General features: G+C 42.3%; 1 protein-coding gene across 1 annotated transcript in view; it reads left to right on the forward strand.

Annotated features, from left to right (window-relative positions):
- Positions 1–27,318, forward strand: part of zswim5 (zinc finger, SWIM-type containing 5) — a 78,173-nt gene that overhangs the window by 39,244 nt on the left and 11,611 nt on the right. Inside the window, exons 2-9 of the mRNA XM_085388160.1 lie at positions 15,650–15,837; positions 16,938–17,106; positions 21,999–22,147; positions 24,021–24,171; positions 24,967–25,143; positions 25,308–25,484; positions 26,088–26,234; positions 26,324–26,461. Coding sequence (XP_085244286.1) covers positions 15,650–15,837; positions 16,938–17,106; positions 21,999–22,147; positions 24,021–24,171; positions 24,967–25,143; positions 25,308–25,484; positions 26,088–26,234; positions 26,324–26,461 — 1,296 coding nt within the window. The remainder of the gene's footprint in view (positions 1–15,649; positions 15,838–16,937; positions 17,107–21,998; positions 22,148–24,020; positions 24,172–24,966; positions 25,144–25,307; positions 25,485–26,087; positions 26,235–26,323; positions 26,462–27,318) is intronic.

Raw genomic sequence — 27,318 nt, forward strand, 5'->3', positions numbered from 1 at the left:
TCAAATTCAGCAGCTCCCAGGCTGACTGAGCTAGAAACTTACTTCTCTCTCCCTGTGTGTGTGTGTGTGTGTGTGTGTGTGTGTGTGTGTGTGTGTGTGTGTGTGACAGAGAGAGAGAGAGAGAGAGAGAGAGAGAGAGAGAGAGAGAAGGCCTTTTAATGGGATGATCTCATTCTAAGATTCAAATTCAATATATTTAGACTGGTTGACTGAATTGGATCTTGTGTGTGTGTCTCTCTGTGCATGTGTGTTTCCTTATGTGTACATATTTCTGATTGTGTGGCTGTTATATTTTTTTTGCTGATTTTTTTCATTTAACAAGTATATTTGAGGGACCCTCAGCATGTTCAGCATTTCTTCAGCTGTCCATTTTGCTTTTCCAATTTTTCTGTTTAACTTATTACTATTGTGCTAAATCATACTATTTCTGCTATTTTATAAGATTTGTGCTTAATATACTATTTCTGCTTTTAATAGGATTTGTGCTTAATATAGTATTTCTGCTTTTTATAGGATTTGTGCTTAATATACTATTTCTGCTTTTTATAGGATTTGTGCTTAATATAGTATTTCTGCTAAATGTAGTATTTATGCTTAATCATACTATTTCTATATATTTCTGCCAGGCAGCCAATCCTCTGTGCGGACTCAGACACATATCACATATCAGGGCCTGCACGGCTTCCCAGCCAGCCAATCATGTCTGAGGTCTTCCGTTTCCTCTCTCGTCATATCTCAGCGACGGTTGTACAAAGAGCAATGAAAATCGCAGTCAAAGTACACCAAAGTCTGCTGATTCACCCAGTACAAGAATTATGCCTCTAGTCCACCTAGTTTTTGAGTTACACAACGTTTTGTAACTCCAAAAAACGGCGTTTTTCGCCTCTCACCGGGATCTAATTCTGACTGCTCATCACCCTGTTTTTCAAAACGGCTCCTCTCTTTCCCAGTGGCGCAGTTGGTAATGACACAGGTCTGCAAGCCAAAGATCGTGGGTTCGATTCCACCTTGGTCAACATGTTTTTTTCCCTACAAATTAATACACTGTCACAGACCAGTAATTCATATTCATCATTTATTACAATTCTGCAAACTTTTATGATTTTACCAGCTTTTCTAATATGGACCTCACATTCTTAACACTCCATGGCACAAATACTCTTCCCTTTAGGCTCTGTGTATGTGTGTGTGTGTATCAATATTTCTCCCATTTTAAAGTATTACTCCTCCATAATTGTATTTCTGTTAAATCAAAGTACTTTTACTACATCTTAGTACTTCTGCTCAATCATAGTATTTCTGCTAAATCATTGTTATTATGCTATATTGTAGTATTTCTGCTCAATCATACTATTTCTACTATATTATATTTTTCTTTCTAAATATAGCATTTCTGCTATATAATTGTATTTCTGCTATGTTATAATATTTGTGCTAAACCAGAGTATTTGTGCTGTATCATAGTATTTCTGCCAAATTATAATATTTGTGCTAAAACATAGTCTTAATTTAAAATTACAATATTCATAGTTCATCACAGTGTCTCTGGTAAATCACAGTATTTCTGCTATGTTGTACTATTTTTCTAAATCATAGTGTTTCTGTAATGCTTAAGTATTTTTGTCTAAATATATTCTTTCTGTTATCTTATACTATTTCTCCTAAATTCTTGTATTTTTGAGAAGTTATGTTTCTGGTAAGTTACAATATTTCTGCTAAGTTCTGCTATGCTATTGTATTTCTGCCAAGTATTATGTTTCCTCTAAGATATTGCAGTTCTGCTAAGTTATTCCATTTTAGCAAAGTTCCTTTGCTTCTGCAAAGTTTTTACAATTTCTGCAACTTTTCAGCTTTTTCAGCTACTTTTTGCATACAGCTTCAGCTTTAAAGCATCCACACTGCATTTTCGCAGGAAATGCAAATTTTTCTAGTTTCCCCTTGGCTTGCTCAGATCCAAATTCAGATTTTTTGAATCTTAACATCTAAAATAATCTGACACGACTGGCTTCAAAGTCGGAGCAATTTTGCACCGTTTTTGTCAGAATTAAAGCTGAAACACAGCAGCGTTTGCCCTGAATTGTTGACGTGCTGTACTGTACTATGCAAAGCATCAAAAACGTATTTAAGTATTCATACTGTGTGTGTTTAGTTTTTGCTTTTGGGGGTTTTTTTTGCTAATTTTGTGCACTTGTGTATCCAGCACACTTTGCTTCAGAAGCACCATGAGAGCGTGACATGTGTTTGACAAGCCTGGGTCAACACTCACCACTTCTAAAAGTTACTTTTGCTCAGCCTTCACACGCCGATCTGGCAGCTCCCGTCACACTTTTGGCTTTTTAACCGTACAGTAAACAAAACGCACAGATTAATAAAGCTGGATTTGTATTTGAAATGTTCCGCTTTGTGCTCAATTGTGTTTGTGCGCTAGCTACAAATGCTCGGCTTTGTGCCTCTGTTCCTTCTGTGTGTGCATACACAAACGGCATCACAGCAAGCTTTTTCTTTCCCTTTCTGTTTTTTTTTCTTTTGCCACCCCACCGTTCCTTGTGTTGTGTTCGCCAACTCAGAATGGAGCCATTTTGTCTCCTTCAGTTCCTGAAATGAAATATAAGCCTCTTAAATGCATACTTATCTTGCCCTGCAGACTGTGCATGAAGAACAAACACACACACACACACACACACACACACACACACACACACACACACACACACACACACACACACAAGCTAAAGAGGCATTGTGATGCCAGCCCTTGTTGTTCCTAAGACAGCCGCTGCATGCATATGGCAGATGGTTGTTCCTTTGCTTTGCATGCCGCCATAATAAACAAAAACCGTGGCTAAGGCCACAGCAGGTTTAGGAAAAGGGCAAAGTGCGCAGGGAGACTGAGAAAGAAGAGACAAAAGGGCAACAGAGGGAGAGACGCATAGAACGGCCTCTGCATACGTAAACACGAGCAGGAAACCCGTGCTTGTTTAAATGTGCACGCGTGTGCATTAATACTACGTGCGTAGCTTACGTAGATGCACACATTTTTATGAATTTACTTAAAAGTATGACACGAGTATTCACAAATTTTGCTACAGGCAAAGGTTGACCATACGCCTGTAGCCCGTATATGTAATCCAAATCATAAGTCCAACATACCTGTGCTACATGTATACACGAGTATATACAGAATGTGTATACGTCAATGGTAACTAAAGGGTGAATCCAGTGCAGTAACAGTTAACGTGTGTGTGTGTGTGTGTGTGTGTGTGTGTGTGTGTGTGTCCCATTGTGCATGGCTTTGTTTTGAAAAGCAAGTAGAAAAGGGAGCAGACCGTTGTAGTTATGTCTGTGGTTCTCAGTCATCCAGGTCATTGTAGTCAAAGGAGCTTGCAAAGACTTCCTGGACTTCTTTAAGTTGCTTGAAGACGTTTCACCTCTCATCCGAGAAGCTTCTTCAGTTCTAAGGTCAAATGGTGGGGGAGTGTGTGTGTGTGTGTGTGTGTGTGTGTGTGTTAGAAGCAAGTGGAATTAATTGAATTTCTGTACAATGGGTTTCACAGGAAGTGGCTACTAGCAGAACAGATACGAAGGAGGCTGTTTGACAGATTTTTTTTTGTACCCTTTAGGCACGTCTCCACTTTAGATTGCACTGAGCAGCTCATTTACATATTCAGTTCTGAGTGGCTGATGTGACACTTGGGTGCTTTAGTTTCTGTGGGAATCAACGCAAGTCTGACATGAGATGACGCCCAGTGTGCTGTGGGACCCTTGTGTAAGGGGAAAATTTGCTTTGCATCCTTACAACGCCGATGCCTCGTGTTGCAGGTTAGTCCCTCTACGGAGTCTGTAGCTCTTCTCGGTGCATGCACATTGATCAGTCATAGTATTAAGACCACGTCATTATGGTACCTGTTAGTGGGTGGGATGTATTAGGGAGCAAATGAACATTTTGTTATCAAAGTTGATGTTAGAAGCAGGAAAATGCACGATAAGTGTAAGGATTTGAGCGAGTTTGACAAGAAGACATATTGTAAGGGTAAGACGACTTGGTCAGAGCATCTCCAAAACCGCTGCACTTGCGGGGTGCTCCCGGTCTGCAGTGGTCAGTGTCTATCAAAAGTGGTCCAAAGAAGGAACAGATATACCAGCTACCTAAGCATTGTTCCAGACCATGTACACCCTTTCATGGAAATGGTACTCCCTGATGGCTGTGGCCTCTTTCAGCAGGGTAATGCGCCTGCCACAAAGCAGAAATGGTTCAACAATGGTTTGAGAAGCACAACAATGAGTTTGAGGTGCTGACTTGACCTCCGAATTCCCCAAGTCTCAATCCAATCAGGCATCTGTGGGATATGCTGAACAAACGAGTCCGATCCTGAGTTGGGAGGTGCAGGCCCCACCTCCCAACTTACAGGACTTGAAGGATCTGTTGCTTCTTCTAACCCAGATTTGTAGGCTTCACCACATGCAAGCAAGTGACTTGACTCTCTAAGTGTTTGCAGCGTGATAAATTGCTTTTGCTCTGCCCTTTGTAAGACAAGGCCACGGCACAGTAATGCCTCTATGCTGAAACAGTGCAAACAACAGGCCACAACAAAAAAAATGTGCCCTCCTTATCGTTAATGTAGCCTTGAGTGAACTGGGAATGCTGCAGTGTATGACATTGTACTAAAGCCCTTTAACTCTGCTTCACCTCCACACAGCTTCAGCTTTGTCTTCCCCACAATGGTTGTGTGTGCGTGTGTGTACATGTGTGCATTTCTGCTCTCAGGTTTCTGGTCCTGTATCCTCCTGAAAAGCTGAAAGCACCATTTATAGCATTTCTCCTCGCCAAGTAACCTTCATTCTAGTGTCGCTCACAATGCTATGAATCAACCAAATGACTCTCCATTAAAAAGCGGAATGTGTTAGAGTCTTGAAATGGACCGCTTCAGCTTGCTTTCAAAGTAGACAAATCGAGTCCTTGATTGAATTTCACGCACGTCAAGCAAAGGATGTCAACCATCCATCCACACAAGCTTTTATCTCAGTCAAGATGGCTCTAAAATAGCACGCGCAAGCTCTGCCTTATGTGTTCTTGCTCATTCTGATGGTTGTGACCGGTCTTTGTCTGTCCTTATCTCTTTTCGGCAAGTATTTTGCAGAACATGCTCGTCCCTTCGGAGCAATCCAAGTGCTACCTCTCCTCCCCCTGAATTTCTTCTCTTCCTCAATTTTTTTTCCTCCGTCTGTCTTTGTTGCCCTATGCTCAGTCGGGTTGAGGACTCGTCAGCTGATTTCCACCCTCATCTGTTCTGTCAGATCTGCAGTTTTTTTTTCTGTTTTTTTTTTTTTGTTTGTTTTCACAGTGACACATCAGCTGAAAAGGACTTGATTAAACCTTTCTCTCCCACTTCTTTCTCTTTCTTCCTCTTTCTCTCTTCCCCCCACAAGTTGCAACAGAATGGAGCAAATCAGGGAATCAATTCAATGTAATCATGACAAATGAGTCCCGGCGGTTCGTGCGTGTGCACGCTTGTGTCTGTGTGTGCGTGTGTGCGTTTGGGACAGAGCTGCTGGGAAATCACAAATGAATCAATCAGCTGTTATCACATCAGCAAACACTGCAAGAGGGAGGGATGGAAGGATGCATGCGTGAATGATGGATGGATGGTTTGATAGGCAGAGGGGAAGATCGTGTGTGTGTGTGTGTGTGTGTGTGTGTGTGTGTGTGTGTGCGCGCGCGTGCGCGCGCGCGCGCACGAGCAGGAGGGGGGAGCTGTGTTAACCTTGGAGCTGTCAGAACAGATGGGAAATGGGGAGGGCCACAGGCTGAGAGGGATGTGTTGTCTGGTGGAGGAGGACGAATCCTGGCTACTTTAGGAAAAGGGGAAGTAAGATGGCACAGGGGGTGAAAGGTGGCACCAACATGCATTTTTTTTCTTCTTCTCCAGAGCATACTTCTGCTGACATGCAGTTTCCTGATAAAAGTTGCAAATAGCAGCCGTGACTGGAAAGCAGAGTGAGAAATGACAGCACAGGACAGTTGGCATGAAGAGACGAGGAGTTTGTGGGTGGCAGAGAAAAAAGGAAAAAAAAAAACAATAGTTAAGATGGTTACTTAACTAAACCAAGCTGATGCTCATCAGCAGTAATCGGTACAAGAACAGACTAGAAATGCAAGCTCAAGCTCTAAAAATGATCTGTTTTTAAATTCTGACACTACTGGATGTTTTATCTAACTTTTAATCCATGCTTCTTCATGCTTGTATGAAATGGCATGTTGTCGCAAGGCAGTTATGTTAAAAGCGCTTTAGTGATAAATGGTGGTCAAATGTGGCAGGGTGCCGTCCATATCTGAGCCTTTGAACATTTACTTTCCAGTTTTCCTGTAAATGTTTTTATTTTTTTTCTGTAAGTACCGCTTCCTGTGGAAGCTCTGCTCTTTTGCATCGCTGTTGCCAGTGGTAGTCTGTGTTTTTGCTCTGCAGCAGCCTCCGACAGCTCGGAGTAAGCGTGAATGACAAACATTTCTCCACCTTCTGCAGGCTCCTGTACGAGGACCACCGTTGCTTGTTCCTGTCCGAGACGAGTCTGTTCACCAAGTCACACAGAGACATGCTAATTGATATGGTGGTGGTGGTTAGTATATGGAGTCGAGGGCATCTAAGGGTTGTTTTTTTTTTGTTTGTTTTTTTTGGGGGGGGGGGGTCCCTTTAATTAGCCACCCATCAATATCACTCTGCCAAATGCTGCGCCTTCATTTTGACGCCCACACAGGATTACTGCACCCCACCCCCCCAAATTTGTTAAAGTGTTTGTAGTGTCGGCACAGTGCTTTGGGGGAAAGAAGATGAATGGAATCAAGGATGGTCTCCTCCACAGCTTTAAAGTGCGGTGGGAGGGGTGGGCGGGGTTTTTTCCCCATCTATCTAAATCGAGGCTTTTGGTTGAATACGGCTAGAGTGTGCTTGTGTGTGAGCGTACATGCATGCGTTGGCTCGGCTCACAGCTCCATAAACCCAGCTGATTAAGGGTTAATGGCCTAGCATAGGGAGCTCTTGGCCTCCTGATTGGCTGATTTGTTTCTGTGGGTGGGGTTGTCATCAAGTGACAGATGGTGTATAACAGGGAGGCAAGGCGCAGTGGTGTGTGTGTGCGTGTGTGTGTAAAATATATACATATAATATATAAATAGCTACAGGGTGTCTCCAAGTATAATGGAAAGATGTACAATGGAGGTCCCTCCAGTCTCTTCACGCTTTATTTTTCTTACGCAGCAATCATTTTAAAACTCTGCATACACACTATAAACAAACCAACACTATGAATTCTGAAGTCTTACACACATGCTGTACATGGTGATGGAATTGTGTGTAATCCAAATTAAGTTCATATTAAGTTCATCATGTTTCATCTCTCCCTTCTAGACGAGCACAGCCCGCAATCAAAGTGTTAATAACCACAAATGCCACACAAGACACACTTTTTTTTTCCTTTTTCTTCTTCTTTTTTTTTTCCAAGCATGAAAGATGTCAGTAGTAGAGTGTGTGTCTGTGGGGTTTTGGGGCAAGTGCGCCTACCTACATTAGAACAGGCACGCACACATATATACATCCACAGAGGTGTTTTTTTTTCTCTTCTTCTTCCCCCTGAGGATTCAGCCAGATCGTTGTAGTTGGCAACATTCCCAGTTTACACACATCACACTCCTGATTCACCTTGTTAGAAATTCATCTGTTTTGCTGATCCAGGCTCACAACTAGCATGCATGAAGTGTGTGTGTGCGCGCACGCGAGTGTGAGAGAGATTAGCAATATCTTCTGTGAATATCACTGAGTAGTTTGCACCGTTTCATCTTTCTGCTCAGTGTGGCATTAAGAACAAAAGCAGACAGGCTCTGAAAAGGTTGCTTTGTTCACCGTGTTTACGTGTGTTTGTGTGTTCTTGCAGACGGTCTGATGGAGCGTCTTTGTACCAAGTATCGTTGCATGCCCATCTGCTGAAGACACCCTCAGTGTCACACACAAAGGATTCTATATGTGAAAGCAACTGGGGTAAAAATGGGTACACCAAGCAATACTTCACCCTCCGAGGTCTGAGTCGTCATCATCAGCGATGACCCCAACTCTGCAGCCTGATTTAGATTTCTGCAGGGAATCTTTGTAGAGCTGACGACATAACCTACTGAAGTGGCCGACATCGTTGCCCACATTTATGCACGAGCGGGTGTGTTATCTGTTAATTAAAGTGTGGTTTTGTCCCAGTGTTTTATATGCAGTACCAGCCAGCTGGGACTTTTCCCCTCCAGGATCTCCGCTCTACGCTGTGGTCACTTTTTCAGGGCTAAAAATATATTATCATTCATTTCGATAATTTCAGCGATCTCCTTGACACATGAGTCCCCATATTGTTTAATATTTTTCCTTATGCTGAGATGATGATTGTTATTCTCTCACTGATGTACTGAAAAACTGCATCGAAAAAAAGTATCCCGACATGCCCTGGACAGTGCTGAACAGGCCAGCCACAAAGTAGCTGCAGGCTGCGTCAACCTGACGTGTAGTTAGGGCGAAAGATTTCTGAGGTATTTACAGCTGAGATGTAGCTTTGGTGTTTCCAACTGAAGAAGAAATACATGGAAATTCAGAACATGTAGCTTTTGCTTTCATGAAATTGTAAGCCAAAATATCAGGTTAATGTAAGGTTTGAGTCACTCGCACTGTTTTCATTTCAATCCTGTTGCCAAGACTGGGAGAAATCAGGAATCACATATTTTAATAGCTTAGGGTTAGGGGTACTTAAACCTCATGGTGATGACATGTTTGGAAAATGATTTCCCAGTTTACTGCTGTGGTCTTTTTGCCCAGATCACATTTATACTTTAAATAAAAGGCTTAGATCAACATGAGCCATGGAAACTGAGAAAAACTGAGTTAAAATTTGCCTGGCTATTATACACTATCATGTTTAATTTTTCGACTCTTGACTAGAAGCAATTACTTCTTAAGGAGCTCTAATTTGCTGAAGGACTGCTAGGGATTTATTCTTTTCCTTTATTCAATCCACCAATCACAAGAGTGTTAAAATCTCTCGTGAGTTTTACCTACTTTGTTGCGATGGCCGTAGCAAGGTGCGACTGCCCCAGAAGTATCTAACTTAGCCAGGTAATTAAACCTAACAATGATGAGAGAAACTGTCAAAAGATAAAGAGGCAGATAGACAGACTGTGACCTGTTTGTCAGCCATTTCAGACTTGATTGAAAGTGAAAAGAGCAGCAGTGTCACCATCACAATCATCCCAGAGGGCTGAGTAACAATAGGCTTTAACCTGACAGACGTAGAAAGAATAAGGCGGGGGAGTGAGCGGCACTCCCGGATTTGGAAAGACCAAATCTCACATGCCATCAAAACTTCTCTCCTCATCTGAAATGCTAAGAGTAGAGTTTTTAGAGACAAGTGCAATAGTCAGTGATGACTGACAAGGCATTGTTTAGACAGCTCAGAGGGGAAGATGGCTCTCTAAATGTCCCCCCAATGCTTTTAAGAAATGCGCTCCCCTGATTTTTACCTGGTCTTTGGCGCTCCGCTGCAATGATTTCAGCGCTGGAAGATCAAATTTGGATTCCCTGACACTAAGCTATGATTAGTGCAAATTGATTTTACAGGTATGTCCATTATAGAGACGGAGGGGAGGAATAGCAAGCCGTTTCTGACATTTACAATATTACTGCGCTGCAAGACACCAAGATTGGTTGGACAGACGGACTCAGCGGGAGGGAGAAATTTCAACAGTTTGGAGGACTCTCCATGTCTATCACTGACAGATGCATCAGCCTCGCTCTTCCCTCTGTTCTCAGTGTGTCACTTGTCCTTCCTATCATCGTCAGATGGCCCGTTTGGCTCGGCGGACAGTTTGGTCAGTCATGTAGAGTTTTTAGATCAGTCACTGTGTTGGTCAGTGGACAATATTAAGACTGGTCAGTAGGCAGTAAGCGGGCTGAATGGTTTGTAGTAGGGCTGCTCAATTAATCGAATTTTAATCACGATTACGATCTGGGCTTTCAACGATCATTAAAAATGACTGAGCCGATTATTAGCCCCTCCCTCGTTTATCCGCGACACCTTAAAGGCCGGTCCGTGAAAATATTGTCGGGCATAAACCGGTCCGTGGCGCAAAAAAGGTTGGAGACCGCTGATTAAGAGGACCCGAGGGAAGCTCGGAAAGCTAAGCAGAAGTTATTTGGAGAGGAGAGTGACTGCTGTTGGTTGAAAAGAGAGGTAAAAAAAAAAAAAAAAAACTTCAGTGGTGTTGCACACTATTTTATATTATTTTTTAAAGTCATTGTTAACCCTTTAAAGCCGTCAGAGCAGCACGCTCCGTTTTGTGTAACTATTTTTAAATCCCTGTAGAACCTGGACCATGTAAGCTAGCGCAATAATTTGTTTTGCATATGAAACCGGAGGAGTTGTACTTACATCTTATGCCATCAGCTTGTCTTCGGTCACGGTTTCCTTCCACATAAAGCTTTGCAAAAATTGCATAAAAAGCGCTTGCAGGAACAAAAACATAATATTCCAGAAACATGCTTCGCTGATCCGATCAGCTGTTCGTAACACTTCCCACAGTGAAACAGGCGTCAGCGCGAACTATCACATGTCCGCCATTTCCTGGCCGAAACCGGAAGTGACGTCATTTTCGCGGAAATGTAGTTTTTTTACTTGTAGGCCTTAAAGGCCTTTACTGGTCATGTTTGACTTTTCTGAATAGTTTCTGGCAGAGGTGTGGACTCGAGTCACATGACTTGGACTCGAGTCAGACTCGAGTCATTAATTTTATGACTTTAGACTTGACTTGAAAAAATGTTCTAAGACTTGTGACTTGACTTGGACTTTTACACCAATGACTTGGGACTTGAATTGGACTTGAACCGGTTTACTTGAAAAGACTTGATATTTTACCCCAAATATAAAATTTAACATGCATATTATATAGAGATTGAAAATGTGACGTCATTCACGGGTAGAACCGCAAAGGATTCTGGGAACTCGTGGCAAGCGGTACTAGCGCACGCAGGCTTTCAATTAAAATCAGTCACACAGCGATAAAAAGAAACACAAAAATGTCAAGAAGCTGTTGTATTATTAACTGCAATAGCCGGTCGCATGACAGCCACGGGACGCCGACGGGTAAAGAGATCGGTTGTTATCGGATTACGTCGTTGAAGAGAAATTGTTCGAGCCATGTTTCCGAAGTAACAAAGAGGCGACTGGATTGCAGCCATTCAAAGATCAAATATAACGTCCTAGAACACTCCAGCTCACAGGTTAGTCTGCTCCAAGCATTTACACAAAGGTCAGTCTGCTGTTGTAGTTAATGCGTCATTTTTCTTAACATAATTGGTGATATAGGTTACAAGCAAGTCTGGCGCTGAACAGAAATTGTCGCGCTATGCTCCTTTATTTATTGTGCATAAATAGTGAATTGTCCTGACACAATATTGCGTTTCGCTTCTGTTATTATGGTACACTGACAAAAACACATACTTTTATTCACAGGATAAAATAGGTTTTTTGTATCACTAATTGCCCAGTACGATTACAGCATACAGTATTATTGTCACTGCTACATTTCTGTGATGCTACCAGAAATTATTTCCACTACTAATTAATTACCGTTGAGCTCAAAGGTCCTATTAATAAACGGTTAACGAATGTGTATTTATGAAGACGATTTGTGAGACTGGTAAACTTATGATACGTACGATGGTCTTTACTTTCTACACGGTGCATTTCAAGGTCCTGCACCCATCCGTCGGTAAACTGTACCTGGGCTTGTTGCAGTGACCGGAAGTTACTAAACTTCATGAGTGTATGCACTCACTCCAAGAACCGTATAATTATAAATATGCATATAAATATGCTAAGATGAGATAGCTGACTTCATCTAACTAGCAAATGTTTTCCAGGCTACGTTGGTGATGCAGTTTTTTTTAATGTGTATGATATTTTTGTCATGCGATTTTAAAGCTGGTCCTACAACCGCATCCAAGAATAACATGCAGCTTATCTCAGAACTGTCGGTGAAAATTATTCTTGGAGCTAAGTTTAATTGAGCTGCATTTTAAAGAGGTGCAATTTCACAATTTGTGTATATTTTCTAAGTTCACTATTTTGTATGTGTTGAGAAAAACACAGATTTTAAAATTACATGGTCTAATATTTACATTTAGCATATAACTGCAACATTATTTTTTCGTTTGTTTTTTTTAAAGACTCGAAAGGACTTGAAATTCAAAGTTTCAGACTTGTGACTTGACTCGGACTTTTACACCAGTGACTTGAGACTCGACTCTGACTTGCCTGACATTACTTGAGACTTGACTTGAGACTTGAGGATAAAGACTTGAGACTTACTTGAGACTTGCAAAACAATGACTTGGTCCCACCTCTGGTTTCTGGGATGCTTAGAACTCGAATTGCACTGCTGGAAATAGTTTATTTTGATGCACCTGCTGTTTTCTTTGCAAATTTGCATCATAGGATTGTTTTTTCGTTTTTCCTGCAGTATATAAAAATTGGTGTATCTCCAAAATAAAACTATGAACACACTCAAAATAAGTTTCCTGTTGTTGTAAACTATTTTTTGCAACTTTTAAAGTATAACTTGTGTAACTTTTAAAGTAAACTATTTAAAGTTTTGAGGGATAAACCTCTTAAATTTCTCCAAGTAGAAATATATGTAAAAAAACAAACAAAAACGATTTTCAATTTTTTTTTGTAGTTTATTGCACTTTTTTGCAATTAATGTAGTTACTATGGACTTAATGCATACATATTATTAAAATATGGGCTATAACAGTTGTATAGCAACTTGAAATGCTCCCATAAATGGCACTACAACATGTAAAAAAATAATATAAGCTCTGGCGGACTTGGTTCTATAGTAGGTCTTAAAGGGTTAAATAAATATCGTCAAATAATCGAGATCTCAATTTCAGTGAAAATAATCGTGATTATCATTTTTGCCATAATCGAGCAGCCCTAGTTTGTAGCCATCCAGGGCACTGTGTCAGATTAATCAGCGTGGCTTCAGTGGTTGCTGGGTGTGTTGGTATATGCATGTGGGTAGTTCAAGTGGTTTGGCCACATGTAGATTGAAAGTAGATCTGCACTGCACATACCGCAGGGGGCTACTTTGGCACGAGTGTGTTGCTACCGTGGACTGTATATCAAAGATGGATGTAGGTTCTGCGTCTGAAAGGTGAAGCCAATGCAGAAATGCTTCAAATCTGCATTATTCCTAATGGCTGTCAGTAATGACATTTCAAAGTCTCATTGAGTGCAGCAGGCTGTTAATTTAGTAACTTACAGGCCCTATTGAAGTCAAATAGAGCGGAGTGCGACTGTCAACTGCCTGCTCGGCATCTTGTAATTTTTCCTTCAGTTTCTCAATCAGATCCACCCCGCATTTGGCACATCTGCTTATAAAAGTGCAAGATGGCAAAGGCAAAAATATGAAGTTTGAACCTATTCCGACATGACCGTGACCATCTGTCATAGAGACACCTCTGATGTAAGTACTAGTAGTTTGTGTCCTCTGGTCCGTCATCAGTGAGTATGGGGTCTGTGCATATGCCTGCACTTTTGTTTTGTTTCCCACACCATGTGGACTTGTCCAGAGAATTTATCACAGTTTCAAATAAATATAACAGGAATGACTAAGCAGTCGTGTTATATAGAGTCTGATCAAGTCTTGAAAGGAGAAAATACAGTCCAGTAACAGTAGACACCAGGAAATAGGCCGCTCAAGAAAATTATTAAGACGGCAAACGCACTTAGGACAAGTAAAGATGGACAGAAACATCAGCCTTTTTTCTTTCTGACAGTTTTGAGTGTAACTGGTACACTTATACACTTTTCATACTCTGAGGTAATCTACCTGGAATGTACATTTAAATAGAACCTGCAGGGCAGCACAGGATTACATCGTTTTTTTGTTTCAAGGCCTCTGAACATTGGAGGATTGCAGTATTAAGTGTTGTGGCTTTGTGTCTGCATTTAACATGTGTAGTCCTTTGTCAGCAGCTTGGCTGTGGATTGAGATTTCGGCGTAAAGAGAAGGCTGTTAGCTTGTACATTTGGAGGATGTGGTGAGTTGACCAGTTTCATTTTGGTTCAGACGGTTTTGTGAGTTGGTTGGCGAGACGATACGCGCTGTCAGTGTCGTCGTCACTCTCTTCACTCGCTCTCTCGTAGCTCCTTATCTTCCTTTGTCTGGTGAAAGCAGTTTACAGTTGATTGGCTCTGGCTGTGTTTGCGTGTGTGTGTGTCTGTGAGCTACCTTGTGTTTGTGCTCACAGCATTTGGTTTGGAAAAGCCTATTGTGGGATTTTTGCCAGGGGATGGCTTAAAACAAGCTTATTAGGCCACTCCACCATGCTGGCCCACACCCCAGAATTAAGTGTGTGTGTGTTTCCTTGTGTTTGCACTGATGTTTGTTGGTGTGTCAGAGTTTTAGTTATGTACCTTGCACATAAACCACCATGACTAAAATAGCCATACTATTGTTTTGCACTTAGGTTGTTTGGCATCCCCTTTATGTTTTGTTTTTTTGTCTCTGCCTTTTGAACTTCTATGTGTAAAAGAAGCGGTAGGCTATGGTTTGTGACAAAGTGCATGCACACACACAAACACCTGCACACACTCTTTACCTCATAAATAATTGACCTGTCAGAGTGAAATGACATGACAGAACAGATACTTTCCCCTCCTCCATTCTCTTTTCTTCTCTCAAATTTCTCCACCTTTATCTCAATCTAACACTTGACATTAGTCAGGTTGTAGTTCCTGACTTTGGATATGTTTGCAACAGCTATGTTGTATTTAAAAGACTTTTTTAAGCATTGAAATATGAAACAGAAGAGGACCAAAGATGGAGCCTGGACTTGCTCTTGCTTTCATTTATATCTAGACTCTGGGTGTCACATGGGGTTAATCAATAAAATCTCATGAGTGGTTACAGTGATGTCATTTATTGCTTGTACAGTTGTTTTTAGCCTCATGCTACTCAATTAAGTGCAGGTTTGGAACTTGTTTGTGAAATTGGCCAAATGGTTACATCGAGTCCTGAAATGCCTTTTAAAAAGTACAGGAAATGCTCATCTGCAGACAGCCGACAACAAAGGCCAGCACTAAATGGTCGGCCTGGTGTGTCAGGGCTAAAGATTAACCATGCAAAGTGGACATTTATTTTGCCAACTGCCTTGCTATCCTGTGGGTGTAGGTCTGGGTGTGTATGTGGGGCCAGGAAACGATCCCACCCTAGCAACCTTCCTACTACACACGCACACACAGATGCACTGAGCCTTGGACAGAGAGACCCTGAGTATCAGATGGCTCAGTGTCCTGTTGAAGCCTGATGAAGATGTGTGTTTTGTACTCAGTCTTCACTCTGTGTGTTTGTAGAGGCTCAGGTTACCACAGTTTCTCCTGCCTTTTTTTTTCCTTCTACATCTTTATGTTTTAACATAAAACTTAAACAAATTAAACTGTGTAAAAGTTGCAATGAAGTTGAATTACTCAAAAAAAAAATGTCTGATTGCATTTTATCATACTTTTGTAAGACCATTTAAAGCTCACCCATCTCTATCGTCCCTCCTTTGTGTCCCTGCAGGATTTCACCTCAGCGGCACAGTGACCGAACCCGCCACATCGTCTGAGCCGGAGGTCACCCACAAGGTAGCCATCAGCTTCGACCGGTGCAAGATCACCTCTGTCACCTGTGGCTGTGGGAACCGAGACATATTCTACTGCGCGCATGTCGTGGCGCTCTCACTATATCGGATTCGCAAGCCCGAACAGGTAATAACCACAGCTTTGTGATGCTTCCTTTCCATTGGGTTAACATTCCTTAACCAAAATATGCAACACATTCCGTTAGTGCTACGATCAGTGATGGTTTCTCTTATGTTTATCAGTGCTGGTTACATCACTCAAAACACAGTAGAGGCTGTAGTGCCATGAATCAAAGTGGCTCTATGCACATTTTCAGCTCTGTGCTCTTAAATTTGGACTCTACTTGGGTAGCTTTGCATCATTCACCAGTCAAAATGTATCGATTATACTTTTAGGCTAGCTTTGTTCCGATTGGCTCCCCTACAAAAACACAAGGTTTGAGCAGCAGCTGTGTAGAGTTGCATTGCTCACAGCCTGAGCTTATGTGCCTGTGATGACCATATTAGGGATTCCACTCTCTCTCTGACATCATACAGAGCCAAGAGTTGGAAAAATAAACTTTCTGATAAGCTTTTGATTCACCGGGATTATTTGTACACATTAATTGAAACTTTTTCCAAGCTTAACACGAGCATCCATCACTGTGACATTGTGCAAATAACTGAGAAATCCAAGAAGACATCCACCACAGTTAATACAACGTGGCTCTACGTACCTTTGTGTCCAGATCATAGACGGAGCAAGAGATGGACAGAGTTTCCAGGTCTGAAAAGTGAAGCCAGTGCCGAAATATCTTAAACCTGTATTCTTTTTTTAATGGGTGCAAACGCCTCAGAAACATGATCTCTTTAAACACTTTCCTAGTAAGTTTATGGCTTCAATCACTGAATTTGATTATATATTGAATAAAACATTTAGTCCAACAAAGTGTCATAGTCGGACCTGCTCCTCTTTCGTCACATGTGGTTTTAAAACACTCATCCCGAGGTTTCAGAACACTTCATCCATCTTTTTTAATATGTTCTATGGACCAAATTAAATTAAGTTTATTAAAAACTGCCCTGAACATTCATAGTACAACTGGATAACTGTATTTTAAGGTACATAAATCATGTCTCATGAGCTCAAAGACCAAATTATGTTTCCACCTGGGACTTTGCGTTTAGAAAACTTTACAGTAATAACATGCAGTTGACACACTGGACACCCACTTGTGTTTGTTGCAGGTGAAGCTACGGCTGCCTATCTCAGAGACTTTGTTCCAGATGAACAGAGATCAACTACAGAAGCTGGTGCAGTATCTGATCACAGCCCACCACACCGAGGTGCTGCCCACTGCTCAGAAACTGGCCGATGAGATTCTCTCTTCCAACTCTGAGATCAACCAGGTCCATGGTGAGAGCACAAACCACAAACCACATTCCACGCCAGGTTTTCAAGGTTGCCGTAAATTCCTGACAGTAATTCGGAAAGTTACAGCTCTTTCCTTAATTCTTAAAAAGTTCTTGCTCTGTGGAGGTGCTGCCCATCCCTCTGCAGCGATATCTTCACAGCAACAGGCCACACTTAAAAGCCTCGCAACTTGAAACATGCTGCACGCCAGCCTACAGGCTGTCATACGTCAGAGCCCCTGATTACTCCGGCGAAGCAGCAAGGCAGGCTTCAAATGGCTCGTTTGATTTCTCTGTTCTCACTCTCCAGTCGCTTCCTCCTCCCACTGGCAGGGGTAGGTTGAAGGAAGCCCAGAAAAAGGGACTCGAATGATGAAATGGATGCAGGAGAAAGCGTAGGGAGAGATGTGTGAAGAGGAAAGGGACATTGAGAGGAGGAGACAGAAGCGATGGCACTCTGGGAAATGGAAGAGAGGAGACGGAAAGGAGAAGGAAACATGAAAGGGCCGGAGAAAGTAGAGGGAGATTAAAAACTAGGAGAGCCAGAACAGCTCCGCGTCGGGGAAACGACAAACTCTACACATCCTTTCGCCAAACAAACCTCTTTATCTCCTTCTCTATTTCATCCTGCCCGCTAAATGTTGACACACTCCAGCTCCCTCGTCCAGGAAGCCCCGCGCTGTGCTTCCTGTGTTTGACAAGGGGGATCATGGGGGTTGAAGTTCAGTTGATCCCAGGCGTGAGTCTGGCTTTGATGGAGGAATGTTGCTGTTTGCCGCGGTGTTCTTCCAGTCAGTTGGAAATGCATCTCTGGGCTTTCCTCAGCTCACTTCCTGCTAGATCAAAGCCCCCCCCCCCCCCCCCCCCCCCCCCAATTTGGTGCATATCTCCATTTCCCTGTGGTATCAGTCAGACACACACAGAAGAAAAATAAAGTTTGATTAATCATGCACTCGGGGGGGAAAAGCAAACACAAGCAGCATTTCTTAGGTGTCGTGTAGGGGCGCTGCAAGTTAAATGTTAAACAAAGAGGCTTGAGAGCAGAGGATCAGTGCCAAGATTCAGAGAATTCAACTTTATTTCAGGATAAAAATTTCCAACTATCCTTCAGCACTGAGGGATTACATTTGAGATGTAGTGTGTTTGTACTGACCTAAGAAAATGGTGTTGTTGCAGCTGAGGCTGTCTTTAAGTAAACTCCCTTTCCCATGGTCACTGTCTGTTTATCTTTTTCATCCCGGGGTGTGGATTGAGTTCCTTTTGTTGTTAGCTGTTTTATTTTCCTTATGTTTTCTGGATGGAACCACATTAATTGTTTATGACCGTCAAACGCTGCTGGATCTCCGACCTCTGAAACATCTCCGACCTTTGAAACATCAACCAGCATATCCACTTTTGAAATTGGGAAGCGACATTCCGTCTCCCATAGACACGACTACTGGCATTTATTGCCTGCCTTTTTTCCCCCCTGCCAAGAAACGGCCCAGACGACGGGGAAAACGGAGCGGCATCCGGATTCGCATCAAAACTTATTTGAAACTACATGGTGTAACCAACTACTACGCCATTTCGGATATCCTCCAACCCCTATCCTCTCTCCATGACCAGCACACCATCAGATTGCCCCGCCATTGATGGATCCGACAACTCGCTAATTCGGAACTACCAATCGTCCACCAACCCACTAGAAGCTGGATACGGGCGCGTGGTGGTGGCGTGAACCACAGCAACCTACGTCCGCTGAGGCGTGCTCCAAATAGCGATGAGATGACTACGATCAAGATGGCTGTGCTGAACATTAGATCGCTGGCGAACAAGTCTTTCGTTCTGAATGATTTTTTTCTCTCCTCCGAGCGAGACTTTCTATTCCTGACAGAAACCTGGATCCGACCTGGTGAGTCTGTCTCCCTATCGGAATTTCTTCCACCAGAATGTACTTTTGTCAGTACTCCTAGGACTTCGGGCAGAGGGGGAGGGCTAGTCACGGCTTTTAAAAACAAGTTCCGTGTCCGACAGCTTCCCCCAGCCATATTTTCTAGCTTTGAGGTGCAGTTACTTGAGTTGAACTGCTCCTCCCCGATCCTCTGTGCGGTGGTATATTGCCCACCAAAAGTCAATAAGGATTTTATTCATGAGTTCGCTGACTTTTTAGGAAACCTCTTGGTTAATTATGACTGTACTCTCATTACTGGTGATTTCAATATTCATGTCTGTTGTGAGTTGGACCCACTGGTCAAGGACTTTCTTGCTCTTATAGACTCTTTTAACCTTACTCAGTGGGTCAGTAAACCAACCCATATTAAAGGCCACACGCTTGATTTGGTACTATCCTACGGTTTGGACATTTGCATTACGGACATTTATAATCCTGGGATATCGGACCATTTCCCGGTTTTGTTTAATGTCAATGTGTGCAATATGGAGCTGAAACGTGAGGGTCCTGTGCAAAATATACGCATGATTAACTCAGAGACTATTGCTCAGTTTTCTATGGCTCTGACCAACACTGCCTTCTGCGAAATTAACTGGGATACAGCTACACCGGTTAATGATCTCGCTAACTCCTTCATCGCCACCTGTACTTCTATTTTAGACACTGTAGCTCCCTTAAAGACCAAACGCCTTAAACCATTCCGTCAACCGTGGATGAATGACTATACTCGTACCCTCCGACGTGAATGCCGCCAAGCGGAGAGGAGATGGAAGAAAGACAAACTCCAGATCTCCTTTGACATTCTCCACAATTGTCTGAAGAAATATCAGAAGGCTGTTAAAACTGCAAAAGCCTCCTTCCTTTCGGAGATCATTGCGACTAATAGTCATAAGCCGCAGGTCCTTTTTGGCATTTTTAATTCGTTAATAAATCCACTCTCCACTCAGACCGAGACCTCCCAAGCTTTATGTGAAAAATTCCTAAACTATTTTTCAGATAAAACTATAGCACTAAGATCCACATATCTACCCATTGAGGACACATCTTTAACATCCGAACCCTCGTCGGTACTAGAACAGTTTGAATTTGTTTCCTTTCCGACCCTTAAGGAAATAATAGCTCAAACGAAAAATTCCAATTCCCGTCATGATGTGCTCCCTTCTCGCATTATCAAAAACGCCCTGAATATTGTAGGACCCTGGATTTTACTTATAATGAATTCATCACTACTATCAGGCTGCGTCCCTGCTGTGTTCAAACATGCAGTTATCCAACCTGTAATCAAGAAAAGTAATCTTGATCCTAATGTCCTCTCAAACTATAGGCCGGTATCGAAACTCCCTTTTATGGCTAAAGTCTTAGAGAAAATTGTTCTCAAGCAATTGCAATCTTTCTTAGAGGCAAATGGAATCAATGAAAAATTCCAATCTGGTTTTAAACCTCACCACAGTACCGAGACAGCTTTACTGAGAGTTTTTAACGATCTCCTCGTAACTGTTGATACAGGGCGCCCTGTGGTTTTAGTTCTTTTAGACTTGTCCTCTGCTTTTGATACGGTCGACCATGATATTCTCCTTTCAAGACTTGAACATGTAGTTGGCCTTAAAGGCAAAGTACTCTCATGGTTTAAATCATACCTATCCGAGCGGTTTTTCTCTGTCTCTATGGGAAATCACTCCTCTTCCCCCGCACCCCTTCGTTGCGGTGTTCCCCAGGGGTCTGTGTTAAGTCCCACGTTGTTCTCTCTCTATCTGTTACCCCTGGGAAAAATCTTTAGAAATCACAATATCTCTTTTCACTGCTATGCGGATGATATCCAAATCTATTTCCCTTTGGATTTGGATCTTCAATCCCCGCTATTGCCGTTGCTTAATTGTCTGTGTGACGTCAGAGACTGGCTACTGCATAATTCGCTCACCCTCAATGAAAACAAAACAGAAATTATCGTCTTTGGTAGCCACATGCCGTTGAAACAGCTTTCGGAGACTTTAGGTTCCTATGCCAGCCACTTATCGCCCACTGTCAGAAATCTCGGAGTAATGCTGGACAGCTCCCTCAAATTAGATAAGCAAGTGGCTGCAGTGGTAAAAACCAGCTTCTACCAACTACGCCAAATTTCGAAGGCAATGCCTTACCTACGACATAAAGACCTTGAAAGGCTCATTCATGCTTTTATAACCTCTAGACTGGACTACTGTAATTCTCTTTACTTAGGCCTCCAACTCTCTCTTATTCAACGCCTACAATTAGTCCAGAATGCCGCAGCACGCCTTTTAAGCGGCGCTAGAAGACAGGATCATATTACTCCCATTCTAGCTGACCTCCACTGGCTTCCTGTCAAATACCGTATTGTTTTTAAAATTCTTTTATATACTTTTAAAATCTTAAATAACTTGGCACCCAGTTATTTGATTGACCTTCTTAATCTATATATCCCTACAAGGGCACTCAGATCCTCTAATCAGGGGCTTCTAATGCAACCAATGTCTCGATTAAAGACGAAGGGGGATCGGGCCTTTGCTTTCGCTGCACCAAAACTCTGGAACAGCCTACCGGTTGATGTCCGTGTGTCGGAAACTATCCAATCTTTTAAATCTCGGTTAAAAACCCATCTATTTAAGCTCGCTTTTCAAACTACTTAGCTTAATTTTCCCTGATTCATGCCTGTTCTTATATTATTATTTTATAATTTTATTCTTTGTTAACTGTTTTCTCCTGTTGTAAATTGCAAGTATGGTTCGTTTGTGAAGCACTTTGTTGTACTTGTGACTTTTAAATGTGCTATAGAAATAAAATTGAAATTGAAATTGAAATTGAATGAAGTTTTCATATGAATTCAGGGCTTTTGTTAGAATCCATGTGCTCTCTTTTTGTATTGTTGCTGTGTGCATGTATTGCAGCCACTGTAGGATTCACTGGCCCTGTCATTTATTTGTGTGTGTTGTGTGTCTGTGCGCTCTCAGGTGCCCCGGACCCAACTGCAGGCGCCAGCATTGATGATGATAACTGCTGGCATCTGGATGAAGATCAAGTCAGGGAGCAAGTCAAGCAGTTTCTGTCGCAGGGAGGTTACTACGGTTCTGGGAAACAGCTCAACTCCATGTTCGCTAAGGTTGGTGTCACTGCTCCCTTCCTCTGCATCGTTTGAACATTTATTTGTTTCCTCTGTTTTGGCAAATCTAAGCAGGAAAATAACTACATGAATAATACGTTTCTCTGCAAACATAGTGGAAATCTGCCCACTGCTACCATAACAGCTGGCTAGAAGATGGTGAACATAGCAGAGAATTTGACAGCAATTTATCCACACCTACTTAAATGTGGGCAATCGCTAAAAATAAAAAGTGTGCGGCAGTTAATTCAATTTTGAAATGTGTCACCAGAGAAAACCCCAACAACTCCTATGAGAAAGCATTTAGCAACAGTGGGAAGGAAAAACTCCATTCAGGGAGGGGCAGCCATCTGCCTTGACCAGTTAGGGGGTGGGGGGATGGAGTCAGGACAAAGGACACACTGTGGAAGAGACCAGAGATATAAGAACAAATGAATGAATGTGTGTGTGTGTAAACACAGAGTGAAGAAGAAACACTCTGGGAAGCCTATTGCAGCATAGCTAAGGAAGGGTTCAGGCATCACTAAGTTTGATCAAATGGAAAGTTTTAAGCCTGAACTTAAAATTTAAGACCGTGTCTGTCTCCAGAATCCAAACTGAGGGCTGGATTCACTGAAGGTGTAGGCTCTGCCTCCGATTTTACTTTTAAATATCCTAAGAACCATAACTAAGCCTGCACTCTAAGAATAAATTTGATTTAACAGGGAACCAATGAAGATAAGCCAATACGGGAGAAAAACGTTCTCTCTTTCTAGTCCCTGTCAGCAATCTCACTGGGATCATGTGAAGGCTTGTCAGGGAGCTTGTAAAACAACCTGACGATAGTAATGAATTACAATCCAGCCTAAAAGTAACAAAGACATGAACTAATTTTCATCATCACTCTGAAATCTGATATCTGGCATTTAGTTTCTAGTGGTTTGTAAGTATGTAAAAATGTTCTATTCAAGTAAATCTATGTGCCTGCAACTCCTGAGAATAACCTTTTAATATCTGCTTGACAGTATCTTAATTTTCTCAATTAGGCCTGAACAGCTTTCCAGTTGTGGTTAAATATGAGTCGGTGCAGATGTTTTCTATGCTTTCTCTTTCCTGACTGAAACAAGCCCACTTAACACATTCTGATAAGGCCAAGTTCTCAATTTCAGGGCCAAACTGTTTCTTTTATTTGGTTTTAATTGGTATTCAGAATGTTTTGTAGAATACATGCATCATGAATCGCCAAAAGCCATGTTCTGTCTTTTGTATTAGTTCGAATTTCAAATTCGAGGGGGGGCATATGATGTCATCTGAAATGGTAAATGGACTGATTCTTATATAGTGCTTTTCTACTCTAATGAGCACTCAAAGCACTTTATGCAACTTGCCTCATTCACACATACACACCTATTCACACAAGCACTTTTTTCTGTGCTTCTAATATGCAAGTGCTTTCTATCCGACATTCGCACACATTCACACTCCGATGGATGCATCAGAGAGCAACTTGGGGTTAGTATCTTGCCCAAGGATATTTGGCATGCAGACTGGAGCAGACGGGGATCGAACCACCAACCTTCTGATTAGTAGGTGACCTGCTCTACCGCCTCCACAGCCACCCCGACACAATGTAAAAACAATGTTATGTTTAATGTTCTAAACTGAAAGTAGTAAGTGGTTTTCATACCCAACTTTCCAGTAAGAATGCAAATGTGCACAAAATGTCCAAACTTTTTCTCTATTGCCAAGTATGTGAACTTGAGATGTGTTCTGTCTTTTTCTTTGCCTCCACCTTCTGCTTCAGCCTGTGTGATTATTCTAAGGTGCAGGAGGTACATGCTGCTCAGTCAGACTATTGTGTTACTCACAGTTACCAAGCCCGTGCTCTTTCCAGGTGCGAGAGATGCTGCGAATGCGGGACTCCAACGGTGCCCGAATGCTAACGCTCATAACGGAACAATTCATGGCAGACCCCCGACTGTCACTATGGAGACAACAAGGCACAGGCATGACGGACAAGTGCAGGCAGCTTTGGGATGAGCTGGGTAAGAACAGTTACACACACACAGGGAGAGTGCGATGTCTGACAGTTTTAGTTTGGAAAAATCAGAAGGGATCGGCTGTGTAGTTGGTGCAGTCACAGCCCTAAAGAAGTCTTCCTTTTGTTGTTCTGACAAATTTCTAGTCACTGTGTCAGGTAAACATCCATCTACTCAGTAAGCTATTAGGTTATCCAGTCAGCTGCTCCTCCTCATGCCCGGGCCTCTCTCTCCACCTGCACTGAGTGAATGATAAAGGCTGCCGATCAATATGGCTGCTCAGCTTCTCCACAATCAATCGCAGTATTTAGGAGGTCAATAAGAACACTTCCCGGGTGAGCTGGGGAGATCGTGACACAGACGCAGACAAGAATAACAGACAGACAGTCTGAGTGTGCTGCCTGATTTTTCTCTAATATGTGAAAGCCTGCCAGTTAAAACGCACAGATTTACTTAATTTTTTTTTCTTTTTCTTTTTTTTTTTTTTGAGAATTGTTGCAGAAGAAGAACTGCTGGGTTTTTAAAAAGCTGGTAAAGTTTTTCAGGACAGCAACCACCCAGATAGTTTTGAATCATTAATGCAGTGTTCATTTTCTTGCTTAGCTTATCAAGTAATTTACACTCGGTCTTAGTGCAGATCACCTTAAGCCTACTTTCTTCTGATTGGCTGCACCTGGTAAACAAAATATTTGAGTATTTGGTCAGTATAGTTTCAAAGACGTGACCATATTAGGGATACACCCCCCTCTTAAAAGCTTCTGTTATTAAGAGTCTGACATCTGATCCCCTTACTGTTCACAGGTGCATTGTGGGTGTGTGTGGTGCTAAATCCTCACTGTAAAAGCGAGGAGAAGAGTGGTTGGTTGAAGCAGCTGAAGAAGTGGGGGGACATGGACATCTGCCCACTGGAGGACGGCAACTATGGCAGCGAACTTCCCAACATTACCAACGCTCTGCCGCAGAGCAACCTCGCCCAGGGTCAGCACCAAAACCACAAATGTGCACACATTAAATTCTGAGCTTACTGCAATTGCAAGCAAGAACTGATCTGAATTAGCAGAAAGATTCTACAACTTAAACAATATAGACTGCACGCGCCTCGTTTCTACCAGTAACCATGCTTTTTGTGTGTGTCGCATCAGACTCTCTGTCCAGGCCGCGGAGGACTGTGTTCAGTCGGGCTGTCGAGGCCTGCGACCTCCACTGGCAGGACAGCCACCTGCAGAGGATTATTAGTAGCGACTACTACATGTCTCCGTCCTACCAAAGAGAAGGGGAGAGCCTGCTGTTCAGCCCGCAGGGCCTGCCACTCTGGCTAGGTAGGGTTTCATTACTCAGGTCCAGGAAAAGCAACCGTATTTACCTTTTGCATCATTTACAGTCTGTGATGTGTAAAAGTGCACATTCATGATTTAGTCAAATAATATAGGCTACAAACATGCACTGAGGAGCAGACAGTTTCTTCATTACAAGGCATCATTTTCAGGACGAATGACAGTGTTTGTGTGTCAGCTTGTACACACACAATCTCAGATTCAGCTAAAAGCCAACCCAAAACACACACACACACACACACACACACACACACACACACACACACACACACACACACACACACACACAGTAATTCTGCTGATATTGAGGCCAGTATCTGCAGTAAGCAGCTTCCAGCTAAGATCTGTCAGATTCTGCAACTTAAGCCAGCTATCAGACACACAGGCTTTCTGCTGAGACTGCACTGTGAGTTTGGATGTGAGTTTGAGTCTGCGCATGCCATTACTAACTGCATCATACATCCTGTAGGTGTGTGTGTGTGTGTGTGTGTGTGTGTGTGTGATTAAAGTGCAATGTGTGTATAGGAAGGAGTTTGTGTGCTTGTGAAGGTATCCTGACCTCATCTTATTTCTGTGTTCACCACACAGACCACGTCCCAACGGCATGTGCTCGCGTCGACGCCTTGCGCTCACACGGTTATTCCAGAGAAGCCCTGCGATTGGCCGTCGCCATCATCAACACCCTCCGCCTACAACAGCAGAGGCAGATGGACATCTACAAACACCAAAAGAAAGGTAACGGCATTGTTGGCTCTCTGGAGAAAGTGCAGCGTCTCAACTGGTGGTTCTAATGTCGGTCTCTCCCCCTCCTGTACCTTTCTCAGAACTTCTCCAGAGGGGTGTTACCTCCACGACTAACCTGGAAGGCTGGGTGGGCCATCCGTTAGACCCGATTGGCTGCCTGTTTATCACGCTCACAGAAACGTGCCGTGTTGATGACGACAACACCATGGACACTGGAGGTACGAAAACAAAGGCACCGTCCTTACCCTTTTTATTGTATTCAAGAGGTCATCACAGCTGGGTGTCTAGTTTGATGGCAGTTTGCAGTTCGTTGATCACAAAGATCTGCAAAGATATACAAGTATATCTTTGAGTATATGAGGAACATGTCAAATTAAGCTTTTACTGGTTTGTGTGCTTTACTTATTGGATTTAAATAGGACACTATTTCTAAATAAGTAAGAGCAAAAAATAGCTAATAATTATGATAAAATGGCTAATAAACAGGTAATGGCTAAATATTTTTCACTACAAGGACGTCTAAAAACCTGTTCATACAGAGAAAGGTGCTGAGTCATTATTGTTGAAAGTATACTAGACTGTGGTGTACAGAGTTTAACTGCTGAGGCAGCATGATTGCATAGAATATCTTTACAGTCAAGGGCTATAAAAGTGAACTCCTTTATGGTTAGAAGACAGACATTGCTAATACTGAATGAAAAGCCAAGTGTGACTTTTTTCCCCCCTAATTTTCTGAACCATCCCAACTTAAATATCTTTTCTGTAAGCCAAATTCCTAGGTATTTGTAGGGCTCAGAAAGAGTTACATGGGTGCCATTTACAGTTTTAATTGCAAGGTAGTTGAAGAGTCAGAGGTAGAAGTAGATCATCTAATCATTATCTGTGGATCTAAAACAAGTCTGTGATTAAAGAGTGATGACTTGAAACTGAAGATTGCAGACTGAAGGTTAAAGCCTTGGGCATATAAAACACATCACTAAAACTAAAAAGAATGAAGGCATACACTGAAACATAGCTTAGAAGTCATAATATAAACTGCAGTGGACCTAGGATAGAACCCTGAGGCATCCCATTT

This window comes from Rhamphochromis longiceps, linkage group LG18 (assembly GCF_057381845.1).
Source record: "Rhamphochromis longiceps isolate RC_006_pf linkage group LG18, R_longiceps_female_GT1.1, whole genome shotgun sequence".
Taxonomy (NCBI): Eukaryota; Metazoa; Chordata; class Actinopteri; order Cichliformes; family Cichlidae; genus Rhamphochromis; species Rhamphochromis longiceps.